Source organism: Stenella coeruleoalba (genome assembly GCF_951394435.1).
Source record: "Stenella coeruleoalba genome assembly, chromosome: 17".
Classification (NCBI taxonomy): Eukaryota; Metazoa; Chordata; class Mammalia; order Artiodactyla; family Delphinidae; genus Stenella; species Stenella coeruleoalba.
The window spans coordinates 71,376,699-71,391,304 of NC_137163.1; the positions used below are offsets into that span (position 1 = coordinate 71,376,699).

Here is a 14,606-nt window from a genome sequence, read left to right on the forward strand (position 1 = left end):
ACATGTCTTTTTACTTTCTTTAAAGCATCTTTTGATGAACAGATTTTAATCTAGGCAAATTTTTATCAATCTTTTCTTTTATAAGTAGTGCCATTTTTTGTCTTGCTTAAGAACCCCTACTTTACCCAAGGTCTCTGAAGGATGTGCACCTGGGAAAATGTGACCTCGACATATCAGAAGCTTTGAGGAATTTCAGCTGAACACAAGACAGATGGGGTCACATTAAAAGAGAACATAAATAATAACTTGCAACTCCTTTTACTTAAAAAAGAAAAAAGGCATAACCAGTGAAGGAAATCCTAGCAAAACATCACTAATTTGTCCTTTTTGATGGAGCCAAGGAGGACCTAGAATAGACAGGAGGCACATCCTTCATCACTGGGATGCCAAGAGTATTTGAAAGTAGTTTTGCTGGAAAGCCAAAGTGCAAACACAAGCGTACCTAAGAGGAAATCTACAAATGAGTATCTACAATTTCTGCCTGGACAAGGACTTTAACAGCTCCAGAAAGAAAACGGCAAGAACACTTGATATCCCACATGCCAAACAGTTAATAAGCAAGGGAAAAGGTTTCCTGACATGGTGGTTTCAAACTCAAAGGAAAGTCAAATTTCAACTACTAGCATATCCATTGCACTGGCTCTCCCTTCTTACTCTTCACAGGTTGATGAATCACTTAACTGGTAAAGTCAACATACATCATGGCTCTCCCATCTCCACGTTTGCAATGGAAAGAGAATATGCAACTAACACCAAGCATTAAAGCACACACACACAAAAACAAACCTATCTGGGGGCAAATACCTGATCCGGATGATTCTCTGCCTGGTTTAATGATGACAGAAAAAAAAAAAAAAAAGCAAAGAGTCTTAAAATACTTTTTCAGAAAAAAAGGATACTAACAAAACTATAATGAGTTCAGATAGACACTGGGGAAAGATAAAATACAAAGGGGGAAAGAAAAGATAGTTTGGGGGGAATACTGTACCCTGATAGTGGTGGTTACACAAATCTACAAATGTGTTACAATTCATAAAACTGTACAGCCCAAAACAGTGACTTTCACCGTATGATTTAAAAAAAATTTTTTAAGGATATATACACAAATATTTATAGGACCTTTATTTACATTCTTCAAATCTGAAAGCAACCAGATGTCCTTCAAAGAATGAATGGTTAACAAACTGGTAAATCCATACAATGGAAAGACAGAATTAAAAGGAACAAAGAACTGATACACAAAGCAACATAAACTGCAAGGACATCGTGCTGAGTACAAGACTCCAGTGTTAAAAGATTACACATTGTAATTTCATTCATGTGAAATTATGGAAAACGCCTTATAGAGAGAGAGAACAGATCAGTGAATTACTTACTAGTGGAGGGGAGCACTTGATTAGAAAGAGGCAGCAAAAGATAATTTACAATTTTACTGTGTGTTAATTAAAAAAAATTAAAGATATGTAAGACGAAGGAATTTAAAAATGATAATTACAGGAAGCAGAAATAAGCTTTCAACAGTCATCTTTGTGCTCAATAAAATCAAGATAAGAATGGCCAAGAAGGGGGAAAAAAAAAAATCAAAGTGGACTCTGGAACAAGGGATTCAGGTAAGAAAACAACAGGTGTGAAGGGAGATCTAGGTGTGGTAATGTAAGCAAACTAACAGTCATTGAAAAATACAAAACCTCACAAATCACTGAACCAACACAAAGTAAATCAAATCAATGACATGGAAATTCAATTTTGAGAAACTCTCCAAACGCAAAGAAAAATAATGAAGATAAGAACCAATGGCATTCAAGGACAAAGATTCAATATATTTTTTGACATTACTAGGAAAAAGAAAAAGAAACAAATTTGGCCTACAGATGAAGGAATAAGGAAAACTGTAAGAGACCCATACTGTGCACATTCCATATACATGTTCACATAGCAAGAATAAATTTTGTGCACACAGACAGAAATAGTTATTTCCAAAGAAAGAAAATTTAGGCTGGCCCCAGACTTCTCCATAATATAAAACTATAAATAATAGACTATAAATAGAAAACTATAAAACAAAGCCTGAATGAAAAGACTGTGACCCAAGATTTCTATATCCAATAAAACTGTTGTTCACATATCATGGCCAAAGAAAGGCATTTTCGGGATTTAGAAGCGCTTAATAAATATATTACATCAAATTACTCTTCCTAAAAAAAAAAAAAGATGATGGTAATAAAACAAGCTAGGCTCCAAATTAAAATGTCAAAGGTGGGTTCAGACACATTATAAAAAGACTGGCAGTAAGCCATGAAACAATTTAAATGTAAAATTTTTAAGTTTAAAAATATAAAGTTTAGGGCTTCCCTGGTGGCGCAGTGGTTGAGAGTCCTCCTGCCGACACGGGTTCGTGTCCTGGTCCGGGAAGATCCCACATGCTGCAGAGCAGCTGGGCCCGTAAGCCATGGCCACTGAGCCTGCACATCCGGAGCCTGTGCTCCGCAACAAGAGAGGCCCGCGTACCACAAAAAAAAAATAAAAAAATAAAGTTTAAATCATTGTTGTATATATGATTATAAAACATAAATAATTCCTGAGACAATTATATAATAAAAAAATAAAACTAAGATAAATTTTCAGACTGGGTAGAGGAGAAGTGTGGGAAGACGTACAAGGTGACCTGTCCTGGGTGATGGAAGAAAAGAAAAGTTGAATCATTTCTCCTGATTCACTATTTGTAAAGGCACTTACAGTGGGACAATCTACTCAACTGCTGAGCTCAAAAACTCAGAAGCTACTCTTGATCCTCCTTTTTCCCTCACTTCCCACATTTAACCTGGAGAAAACTCAATTATATTCAGCAATTCACTGGAAAGGTTGAGCAGGGCCTTTAAGAGTCATACGTATTATTCCAAAGCAAAATTTCTAACAATTCAGTACAGCAATCACTAGCACCAGAATCACCTGAGGTGCCTGTAACAATACCAGGTCCCTTATCAAATATATCAGATTTTTCTTGAGTGGGTCTCAAGAAGCTGCATTTTCAGGGAGCACCCTAATTGATATTTATATGCCATAAGGTTTGGCAGGATCATTATTTCAACATTATTCAGCGGTGAGGATTGTTATTTGAACAATTCCCTCTTCTGTACAGACTAAAAAGCCACAGGATACTCAGGCGCACACAAACAGAAACAACAGAAACGAATCACTGATGTTTTACATACAGATAAAGTTGAAGTTCGTGCTTTATCTTAATTTCTACATAGAAGCTTTCCATAGTAACCAACATAATTTACTGGAGAAGATTCTAACTTAAGCCCTGCTTCATTTGAAATTTAAATGTATTGTCTATGGAAAAATCTGCTAGTTGCCTATTCCATCCATTCTCTTTCCCTCCTATAAATAGGACTCTGCAATTTACTTTTGTAGCTTGGAACAGAAAATATTCCTCAGCCTGTCCTGCTCTATGGGCTCTGTGATCAAATCCCAGCCAACCTGACGCAAGTAATAAACAGTGTGTAACTTCAGGATACATCTCCCTTAAGAGTCTCACAGTGGGCAAATAACAGAATTAGAAATCAAATTCTGCAGAGTTTAAGTCCACTTCTCAATTCTAAGCTGCCTTCCTATAAAGTCAAATCCTTACTATATTTTGTACAAGTGCTTTAAGTGTACAAGTTATGAACAAGCCTCAGGAATCTTGGGGGAAAATATCTATTTATCATAAATACAAAATATGTAGTACTTTAAAAGCTGTTTGTCTCAAACTCCAAATACATTTTCCCGTAAAATTAAAGTTTAAGATTAGCGACTAGAATCCCTAGCCAGTTCTTAAGTCTGCTTAATTACAAATGCACAACTCAGGACTCTGATAAAGAATAAAGACCTTTATCACCTGAGGAGTATGAACACGCAGGAAGCAAATTCAGAGTAAGGGTTACCCTTGGAAAGGCATCCGAGGCCTTCACCGGGGTCTGCAGAGTTCTGTTTCTTAAGCTAAGTGGTTGGTTGCCTTCAGAGTAAAGTTCTTAAACTCAGAATGTAATATTAAAAGGCATTAAAGATTACAATCCATACACACCACCCCAATAAAAAGACCCTACACACAAAAATCACTGTACTCTTACCCTACGCATGGCTTCCTCCTCTTCTTGACGCTTTTCATAATGTGCAAAGTCATCAAAGATTGAGGTGGTGTGCTTGAAAGTAGCAATTATTTTAAGCACTTGCTTAGCTTTTTCTAGGGGTACCTCTTGGGTGTCCCTTGAATTGGTAACTGGTTTGTTGTCATTATTTTCTAAGCGAATATGCCGTAACTGGTTATTGGGAACATCTTTGACAAAGATCCATTTAACTTCAAATTTGCCCTTCCACTTATCCTGAGACCAGACACCGGCATACGCGTTATAGTCCACAACAGACTTCATTTCAGCCACTCCACAAAAATGTCCACTGCCATTCACGCTGAAGAGCAAATAGAGTGGGCCCTTCCCATTCAGGGAACGGTAAGCGGCATCCAAACGCTTATTACCATGCTCAGTACTACACCAGATAGAGTACTTAATGGAACGGTGAATGTCATCCTCAGAATAGCTTTTAATTATAAACACCCGTCCGTTCTTCAGGTTCCAGTCAAAGTCTTTGGGATTGTAGTTGTTTATGGCCTTTAGCTTTTCCAGCACTGGATGCACTTCTACACTTGAAGGTGAAGCACTGGCAGGAACAACACCTAAACCAAAGTTTTCACCTCCCCCTCCACTGTTCTGGTGGAAGCCCGCCCCCCTGTTCCGAGGAGCGAGCCAGCGATTCTGCAGCGGCTGCGGCTGTGGCTGCGGCTGTGCTTGGTGAGGCTGGGCCTGCGGCTGCGCTCCCGCCTGTGGCTGCGGCTGCGGCGGGGGCAGCTGGCCTTGCACCAATGGTGGCGGCTGAATTAACGGCTGAGGCTGCTGGACTAGAGTCTGAGGAGGCAGAACTGGTTGGGCTGCTGGAGCCTTTACCACTGACCCCTTTTCATCCCAAGTTCCAATATTCATGTTGTGTTTTATAGGAGGTGGTGGCACGGCGGAGCCCCCGATCCCCACGCTGCCCTTGGGTTTGAGTTTCGGTTGAGGTTTGGCAGGTTTTCTGGCAATGGCAGCCCAGGAGGTTGGCTTAGGCGCTGCACTGCTAACGGGCGGCACACTATTGGCTGCAATGCTAGTCATACCACTGCTGCTCAAAGCTGTTCCTACAGTTTTTGTCACTGCGGCTGTCAGGTCACCACCAATTTTCAGTCCAGTCATGCCTTGCTCAATACTGCTAATGCCAGGCACCTTACTCAAAGTATCATTGCCAAATCCAGCCTGTCCATCAGTAATAGCTCTCCCAAGAGAACTAGGTGGATAGCCGTAACTGCTACTATAAGCAGAACTTTGTGTTGATTGTCCCTGAGATCCACTTGTCCCCCATGTAGAGAAATCAGCATTACCAGGAAAAAAGTTAAATCCATGTTGACCAAGAAATGGAGGGGTATTTCCTAATGCCCCAGGTTGACTAAACACACCATCTGGTATATAATGATGTTCTCCATTACTCATTTGTCCATAGGTTGTCAGATATGGCATAGGTTGGTCTCCAGCTGTGGACCATGCTGCTTCCCCAAGAGAATATGGAAATCCAATGGATGGAGCATAGTAACTAGGCATGTATGGATCTGACATTGGTGGATAGCTGTTATTCTGGAAAACAAAAGACCACAATCAGGACAGAAATAAGATTAGGGGGCAGAGAAACATCTGAAAGAGTAAAATCAAATAGTTTTAAATAAATGGAAAACAGATGCACTTGTTCCAGATAAAGTTAAAATTTCAAATCGTTTTATCAAGGAAAAACTTTACTGATGACTTTTTATTTTATCTGTAATGAAATTACAGGGTATTTTTTTGCGGGGGTAGGTGGGTGGGGGGATATGGTAGGGATTATTTTTGTTTAAGAGCCAGATCCTCTGTGCACGATTTAAAAATACTCTAATTTCTACAAAACTGATTTATAAAGTTTGCAGAGACACTGATTGTTAGCTTTATTTTTAGCAACTGATGAACAAAAAATTTATGTGCAAGGATTAAACAAACATGGAAACTATGCCCAATAATAGAGGAATTACAGTTTATCTCTATGATGGAATCCAGTTCAGCAATTAAATTTTGTACTTTCATAAAGAAAAACTAGAATAGAGAAATGTTCACACTCTGAGAGGAAAAACAAAAAAAGATTCAAGATCATACTTAGAGCATGATCCATATTTGTTTTGTTTTGCCTTGCTCATTTTGAAAAAGAAAACAAAATCCTAATGGTTTCTTAATGGTTGGTTACAGGTGCCTATTTTCTAAATTTTACGTAACAAATTTATCACCTTCCTAATCAGAATTTTAATTTAGAAATAGTTAAGTTCCTATCATTTTTTCCAGAATTACTGTAATTAAATTGACCTTTATTTTGAATAAAATTAATCATCCATTTAGTGATTTGCCAAAAATCAAAGCTTATTAAAGAAAAAACTCAGTCAAATTTGTTACTAGCCAATGTAAAAAATAAAATATTCTACAGATTTCTTTTGAAAGTACATTTCTTATGCCAAAAATATGTCTGATACAGCCAGCCCTCCAATCCACAGGTTCTGCATCCATGGAGCGAAAATATTCAGGAAAAAAATTTCCATAAAGTTCCAAAAAGCAAAACTTGAATATGCCACACGGGCAACTACTTACATAGCACTTACATTGTACTTGGTATTATAAGTAATCTAGAGGTGATCTGAAGTATACAGGGGGATGTGCATGTTATATGCAAATACTACGCCATTTTATATACGGGACTTGAACATCTGTGGATTTTGGTATCAGCTGGGGTCCTGAAACCAATCCCCTAGGGACACCAAGGGACAACTGTAATAGATTTTCACTCTATGATTTAGGTGTGATTTTTAAAGCCTTGGACAGAGCTTCAGAATTTGTAAAATTAAGCAAGATGAAAAAACTAAGCTAATATCTAGTCAAGACCATTTGTATTCCCCTCCCAAGGGTCAATACCATTTTGAAGGCTGATTATTCACTTTATTTACATAGACATTCTAAGTTCCCTGGAGCAAAGTGGAGAATGCAATGGAGCAAAGTGCAAAATGGAGCAAATCCATTCTGGTTTTTTTTGGCTGTTACTCTCTTGGGATTATTCTGCCACTGCTTTCCCACTCAAGAAAGTATATCAATATACATATGTGACAATTACATCATAGATACTACCTGGAATTCATTTTATTTTTTAAAGGCCTATTATTGAAAACTAAAATGCTTTACTATTACTATTAAGTTACTTGTGACATACCTTACAACTATTAAAACTGTCCACTGTCCATAAGAAAGCTAATTTCATATTTTGCCTTTTCAAATGACTCTCATATAATTAAATAAAAATGACAAGAGAATCAAATAAAGGCTGCATTTAAGTTAATAATTAAGACATAGATTTACTGAGTGTTTTCAGTAAAACCTGAACTTAAAAACAAAAAACAACTATGTCAGCATTATTTAAAGAAAAAAAAGACTTTAAACACATTTGATATTAAGTATATTCCACTGTATTCAAAACTGGAAATATATGTGTCAATCATTTACTAATTTAGTTGAACATATTCTTTAACTATATTGGATAACTGTTAACCATATTTGAAAATATATTCAAAGAATGCTCACAATATTAGTATGAAGGAAATGAAGCCTGAGGGAAGCTCAAAGTCACCAACAGTGGTTTTCGAAGAAAAAAAAAAAAATTCTTGAAGAAATTAATAATGAGTAAGCTTCAGTAGCCATGGATATACACACACACACCTGTTTATAATTCAATCACCAAATTATTTATTGAAAGTAAAAGTATTCATAGTACTTCATACTGAAGTCACTGTTGAGAAAGCCCCAAAATTTAGCCAATATTAATGAACATACACAATCAAGATTTTTTTAACTTTTAAGTTTTTTTGGAGTTATTAAAGGTTTCCCTTTATTACTTTTTTAACCAAACACTTACTGAATGCGTACATTGTGAAAAATACTGATATAAAATATTCATTCTAAAAGAAAACCTACAGTTAAAGACACATTGCACAGGGAAGTGAATATATTCCACATGAGGGAAGAATAAGGAAGCTGAGTTGAATATGGAGGTAATCAGTTTCAGTTTCAAAGTTTTAATTTAGAATGTTGGCGTTGAAATCTGGACTTAGTAAGTCTTTACCTGGATGTGGGAGTGGAAAAACAGACAAAGTGGAAAATTTTTAAGTTCATTCATCATGATAAAGTGTTTGCAAAATTATACTCGTAACTTACGTTGAATATTCTTACTTCACCCTCACAAATGCTGAATTTTGCGCAACAGTTACACATCAGGTTCCTAATTTGTCTATATCCATCACATGACTCAGGAATCAGCAAACTAAAGAGCCAAAAGGCAAATATTTTAAGCTCTGCAAAAGCCCAATACAGCATCTGGTTGCAGTCCCATATTCATCTTCTTTTAACAACCCTTTAGAAAGCTGCTAGCTCAAGGGTTTCCTCAAAGAAAACAAGTTTTGGTCCCTGGGTCAGTCTGTCAACCCGGTTTTAACACATTATCTAATATATACTGATTCCTATTAAAAAAAAAAAAAAGTCCCCCCAAGCTATATTATTAGATTAAATGGGTAACAAATTTTCACCAATTCTGCCACTTCTGGGGCTGGAGCAGGTCCACACCCTTTTGTTGTGGGGCCTTTTATTAAATATCTTTTCAATTATTTTTTAAATCATGGGTTTTACTACTTCACCCCTAAACTACTAATTTTGTCAAAACGGTAAGTTTAAATTACTTTAAAATGTGCTCCATTAATCACAAGGGCCTTGTCAAACAGTCAGCTCAAGCTAATGAGCAGAGATGCAACTGCTGTCCCTACCTGACTACAGAGCTATCCACAGTGCTTCTATGCTACCAACCTAGAATCCTTGAGTACAGTGGACAACCTAGAATCCTTGAGTACATTGGATAAATGGCCTGCTTTCTCCTGTTTATCAAACAATGCTATTTATTTCCTAATTCTTTCAGTAGTTTTAGCTGAATGAGATGTTTTTTCCTCAGCTTTACGAAAGTAACTTAAGCAGTTTCCTTCCAAAAGGCAAGGGTTTTGGTTTGGGTTCTAGTAAGAACAAAGCTGTAGGAAACTACTAACGTTTAAAAGTAAGATATGGTCAACACATTTTGTATTAGCAGAGCTTCAATTATAATTGGAAATATTTTTAAACGTTCTGCTAAATGTAAGATAGATTTTTAATTGCTAGCTAAGTGGAATGAAGGGGAACAAAATTTCCACCTACTGATGATGGAAAACAGAAACTCAAAACTTTCTTTCACCTTTTACTTCAAACCTGGTACAACGAGGTATAATCAATTTAACAGTTTATGTCCAAATAATCACTTTAAAATAGTTTATTCATAATTCTGAAATTGGTCAGTAATAGTGAAATTTTACTTTGTTGTTTAAAGATATATAACCTTTAAGAAAGTGATATGAAATGTCTGGCACTTCCCTCTTACTCAAAAGACTAATTGAAAAGGGGAAAATAACAATATGTACACATAAAAAATGATATATTATAATCAATGGATATAATGAAACATACTTGTAAAGTAACAGATCCACAAACCCTTTACCTAGAGCATAAACTTAGAAACGCAACCTGAAGGTGGATGTGAAGCCACGAGGTAACTAAATTCTAATCCCAACCCAGTACTTACCAGCTGTGTGAAGCCAATATCAAGTTACTTAAAACTTGAGTTTTCTCGAATATTAAAAAGAAATAAAGATAATGTACCTAGGACACACTAAATATTCAATCAACAGTAGTTATTCCCTACTTTTGCAGTTTCTATGTCAGTGATCATCAGATCATTTAATTTCTCTAACCCTGCTTCTTCGTCGGTAAAATGCTGTAATCAATTACATATCTTTAAAAATCTAGTTGTTAACTGCAAAGTGCTATACTGAAGTATAGGAGTTAATCTTGTTTTAATTTGAAAACTAAAATATAGAAAAGATGAAAAACTCTTCCTTTGAATTTCAAAATCATTTATAATTATCATTTCTTAGCCTTGTGAGTCAGGTCAATTGTTTTTCTATTATCTCAAAGAAAACTTGAACAATACTAAGAAAAAATTCATGATTACTGTTCTGACCTGAGGACACTTTAATACAACTCAATTATAACTGAGTCTTTCAGTTATAGTAACTTAATACCTACTTTTACTTCATAAATATCCAAACTTCCAAGAAAGAACATTGTACAATGTCCTAGAAGTTCAATAAAAAACAGTTGAGGTATTATTCACCAAAAACAGCACATCTGCATAGAAAAACGGAAACTGTTTTCCATTAAGAACCTGAGGTACTTCAAACCCCAGAACTAACTACTAGATTAACAAAAAGTTAAGTGAAATTTAATATACTTTTAATGTTTATGTACATTTTCTTCTGTTATTTTAAAAATATTATTGTACTTCTCAAAAAGTAAAAAAGATGCATATTTAATCACATAGACGTCATAAGAAAAAATGTATCATACATTATACTCAATTAATCTGAATATTTCATCAAGCATACTTCTTCATTCCCTAATTCTAGCAGTTAACCTAATCTACTTATTCAATAAATGCTTAATGAATGCCTACTACATGCCAGATACAGTGCCAGTCTACCTAGAATCAACCTAGAATCCTTGAGTACATTGGATAACCTAGAAAATAAGATAAAGGACATGGTCTCTGACCTGGAACGCTTCACAGGTCTAGTAGGGAAGACATATTTACCCTGCAATTTGATAGGTATTGTTACAGAAATAAGAAGAAAGCAAAACAAAAACTCTAGTACAAAGAGGAGGGGGCAAGTAACTGGAAAATCAGAAGACTTCATGAAGTGACAAACATGACAGTCTGTGTGTGTACATCATATATATAAATGGAAAGCTTGAGATCATGAAAGAAAATATTCAGAAAATACTTATATTTTCAGAAAATAAGAAGTCCTATTCCCTAAATAAGTTACATGGATAAAGTTGACCAAAGATGAGGCAGGGAGGGAAGTGGAGCCCTTTTAAGGGCTCTCATATAGTGAATATATCCACTGTGGTGAAGCTTTGGTAAGTCTTTAACATGATGACGGCAACAGACTTGGACTTTAAGAGGACTGCTGAGTGGCAATATGGAATTACCAGTTAAGAAATCATTCCAACAGCAGAGATAATGAAAACCTTACCTAAGGGCAGTAATAACACGGACAGAAAAAATCTGTTACTGTCTTAGTTCTCTATACCTCTTCTCTGATAAGCATGGCTAGGAATTTATTTCCCCATATATACAGGCAGACCAATTCAAACTTCATTTTTTTCAATTTATTCTTCAAATGTATATGCACAAACTACACAGCATCTTGAACAGTACCAATTAAACCTGAATTTTTAATCAACTTAATCGTCAGATTATTCCGAGGAACTACAGAGAACTAATTTTAAGTCCTGAAGGACATACGTTTACTTTTAAAATTACTATGAAAATTATTCCCTGAGAACTTGAGCATGAGAAAATAGAATAAGCTGCCACAGAAGTAAAAGGCCAACAACCTGTTTTTAAAGCATCCCTGGGTTTGATTTGATTTAGATCTAAGCATATAAAACAAACATTAAAAACTTTTCTAGACTAAAGAATATCATTTTTATTATTTGTAATATTAAAATCAGAAGAAGGGATTTAATTTTAAAGACATCCTGTATATTTAGTTGAAAAATTTTTTAATTAGCCAATTATTTCAGCTAGGTCAGTACAACAAATACTTGCATAACTTTACATCTGAAAATAATTACTTTAGATATTTCATCAATAAATCCACTTTTCAATAGTGTACTTTAAAAGGTCAATTTGTAAAAACTTTTCTATTTTAGCTAAGTAACTACGATAAATTTAAATTCTGTACAGCTTACCTTTAAGATTTCAGATAATTTTCAATTCTGCTCTCCAATAAACCCAGTTTTCAATATTCTATAGTGTTAGTATTCTTTAAAAGGTAAATATGTATCCTGGTTAGACAATTATTTTTAGTTATTACAGAAAGATAATTGCTGAAAACCTATTCATCAGCACTGGCAAGGAGAGGGAGGCAAAATATAGCCGTACTGGTATTAAACTTTAAGACTTCTCTTTAAAGAACACATTACATTGATGCTAACATCAGTAAGTGATTTAATTAATATAAAGTGTAAGACCTTCCATTTAAACATCACATTAAAACAAACCTTTTATAGATGTTTTTGCCCCAACATAGGGAAACTTTTATGATTCAATTTAAAAACTGGGTTCACTAAGGTAAATGCCCTTATAGTCTTAAAAAATAATGACTTTCCAACACTTTATGTGAAATCTTATGCAGAATTCCAACATATAAAAACACATGAAAAGCAAAGCACAGCTCTGGCTGCTGCACGGGTAGGATCCAGGTTACCCTCCCCAGGTCTCCCCTAGGCAGACCTGAAGCATCTCTGTGGAATGCCAAAAAACCAATCTTCTAAGCCCCTGTGACAAATAAATTATGAAACATCTGTTACCAAATAAAACGAGAAGATTCTCACAGGTAGCAATTCTCAAACATTTATAATCCATTAAAATTTCTTGAAAATAGAGTTTGAACAAGTCAGTCAGAGAATATTCATACCATACCCTTGTCTTAAAAAATCATTTTACATTAAAATACAAAAAGTATAAAATCAAGTAGCAAAAAACAATTATGTAAACCAAATAAATTTCCCAAACTTATCTGATCATGGAGATCTTTTTAGGAGAATATCTACTACACCTCATTATATCAGAATTTCTCAAAAAAGTTGGAAACACTGCCATAAGGATGTTAACTGAGATTACTGTATGGGACCAAATAGAACAGAATATATTTCTTTTAAAACTTGCACTACACTTCACAACAAATGATCTTGCCCTATTTTCCAGTGATATATTCTTTCCCAACCTTTAGGTGTAAAGTAAATTTGTTATTGAGATCATAAAGGTAGATTACATAAGAATGAAATGAACTTTTTCATTTTTTTTAAAGTAGCCAAACTTTCATAGATTTTTATCACCCATTTTTATTTTTTCTTATTTATTTATTCCCTCCCAACATACGCTAGGGATGTAGATCAACAGATAGAAGGGGGTGGTTAAAGAGAAATAAATGTAGATCAGGTTGAACATAACCATGGCTCTCCAAAGTCCTAAAAATAACTGTACATTCCACAAATTGGAAACTACTTTTTTTTCAAATTTTCTCTGCAACTGCAAAGTTCTGTAACAATATTTGGTTCCTTATTCTTTTATAAGCTAAAAAAATCTAGGTTAAGATTTCAAGGTACATTTTTCATATGTCTTTTTATAAGCAAAACAACAAAGCAGTTTCATTCCAGAATGTTCTCTCTGAAGAAACTGGTTAATAATGAAAGTTTTTTTTTAAATTTATTTCTAGTAGTGACATTTTTATTAACAAACAGAAAGAGATGCAGAATTGGCATACAGAGACTAAGAAATACCATTCTTTTGGTCAATGTTTAAATATAAATTATTCCTATATACAAAAATCACAAGATTATTTGTGAAAAATTCAAACACAGAAGAACCTCAAAAGCGACCAGTTATTTGATTTGATGAAATTCTCCATGCCTACAATATATAAGCAAGTGTGTTTATAATATCTTTAATTCTATTTCCTATGCTACCAGATTACATACCAGGTTATATTAAAACTTTAATTATACTAACCAAAAATTTCAGGCACAAACTAGTCTTCTCCCACAAACTTCTAGCTAATTAAACCTTATAATGTGTTTTAGCTATGAAGATATGGCGGCAGCATTAGAAGATTAAATTCAACAGTCAAAAAAAAAATCTAACTACAATACATACATATCCCTGTATTTCATAATCTAGTTTCAGCCATCTCCAATTTCCAAAGAACCCTCTTGTGCCAAAAGCCTGCAGCTGCTATTCACTATTATGTAGGCACACTGGGTTAATTCATGTTAGGGTTCGCCTCATTCAACTAAAATACCTACTTTAAAAAATCAATTAATACTAACGTAAGTTTAATTTCCTAAATATGTGACTGTCACACTTACCTGATTTGTCTGGCTACTCAAGTATGGCTCAAAATCATCATCATTTACAGCATCTTTTTGATGAATCGAACCGTTTTGTACTGAAACTAAAAAATATGTTTGTATTAGATGTACTGTAATTATCTTTATGAAACTCACAAAATAACCTAATATTTTCAATATTTTTCAAATCAAATCGGAAACTTATCCTGCGTTCTTTGTTCTTTTCATTTAAAAACCCCCTTTAGGATTAACTTAATTTTGGATATAAATATTTATGTGCCACCAAAAACTTACAAATCTTGTATATATAGGCCCAAGATTACATAAATACAAAGTATATATACACTTCTCATTACTAAAAGCATAACGTAAATATCCCAATTTCAACACTGTAGTAAGCAGTTAAATTAAAATGTTGGAAGGGTT

The 14,606-nt window shown here is 34.7% G+C and overlaps 2 protein-coding genes across 4 annotated transcripts in view; one reads left to right on the forward strand and one right to left on the reverse strand.

The window, feature by feature from the left end:
- The window catches only part of TTPA (alpha tocopherol transfer protein), a 104,619-nt gene that overhangs the window by 23,726 nt on the left and 66,287 nt on the right, over window positions 1-14,606 (forward strand). The gene's annotated exons all lie outside the window — the stretch shown is intronic.
- Window positions 1-14,606, reverse strand: part of YTHDF3 (YTH N6-methyladenosine RNA binding protein F3) — a 33,764-nt gene that overhangs the window by 12,953 nt on the left and 6,205 nt on the right. For 2 of the 3 annotated variants that reach the window (XM_079901344.1, XM_079901343.1), the window contains exons 3-4: window positions 14,199-14,284; window positions 4,110-5,705 (exon numbers count right to left, since the gene is read on the reverse strand). In XM_079901344.1, the coding sequence (XP_079757470.1) occupies window positions 4,110-5,687 (1,578 nt within the window). In that variant the 5' untranslated portion in view covers window positions 5,688-5,705; window positions 14,199-14,284. The remainder of the gene's footprint in view (window positions 1-4,109; window positions 5,706-14,198; window positions 14,285-14,606) is intronic. The other variant, XM_079901342.1, reaches the window with a different exon arrangement.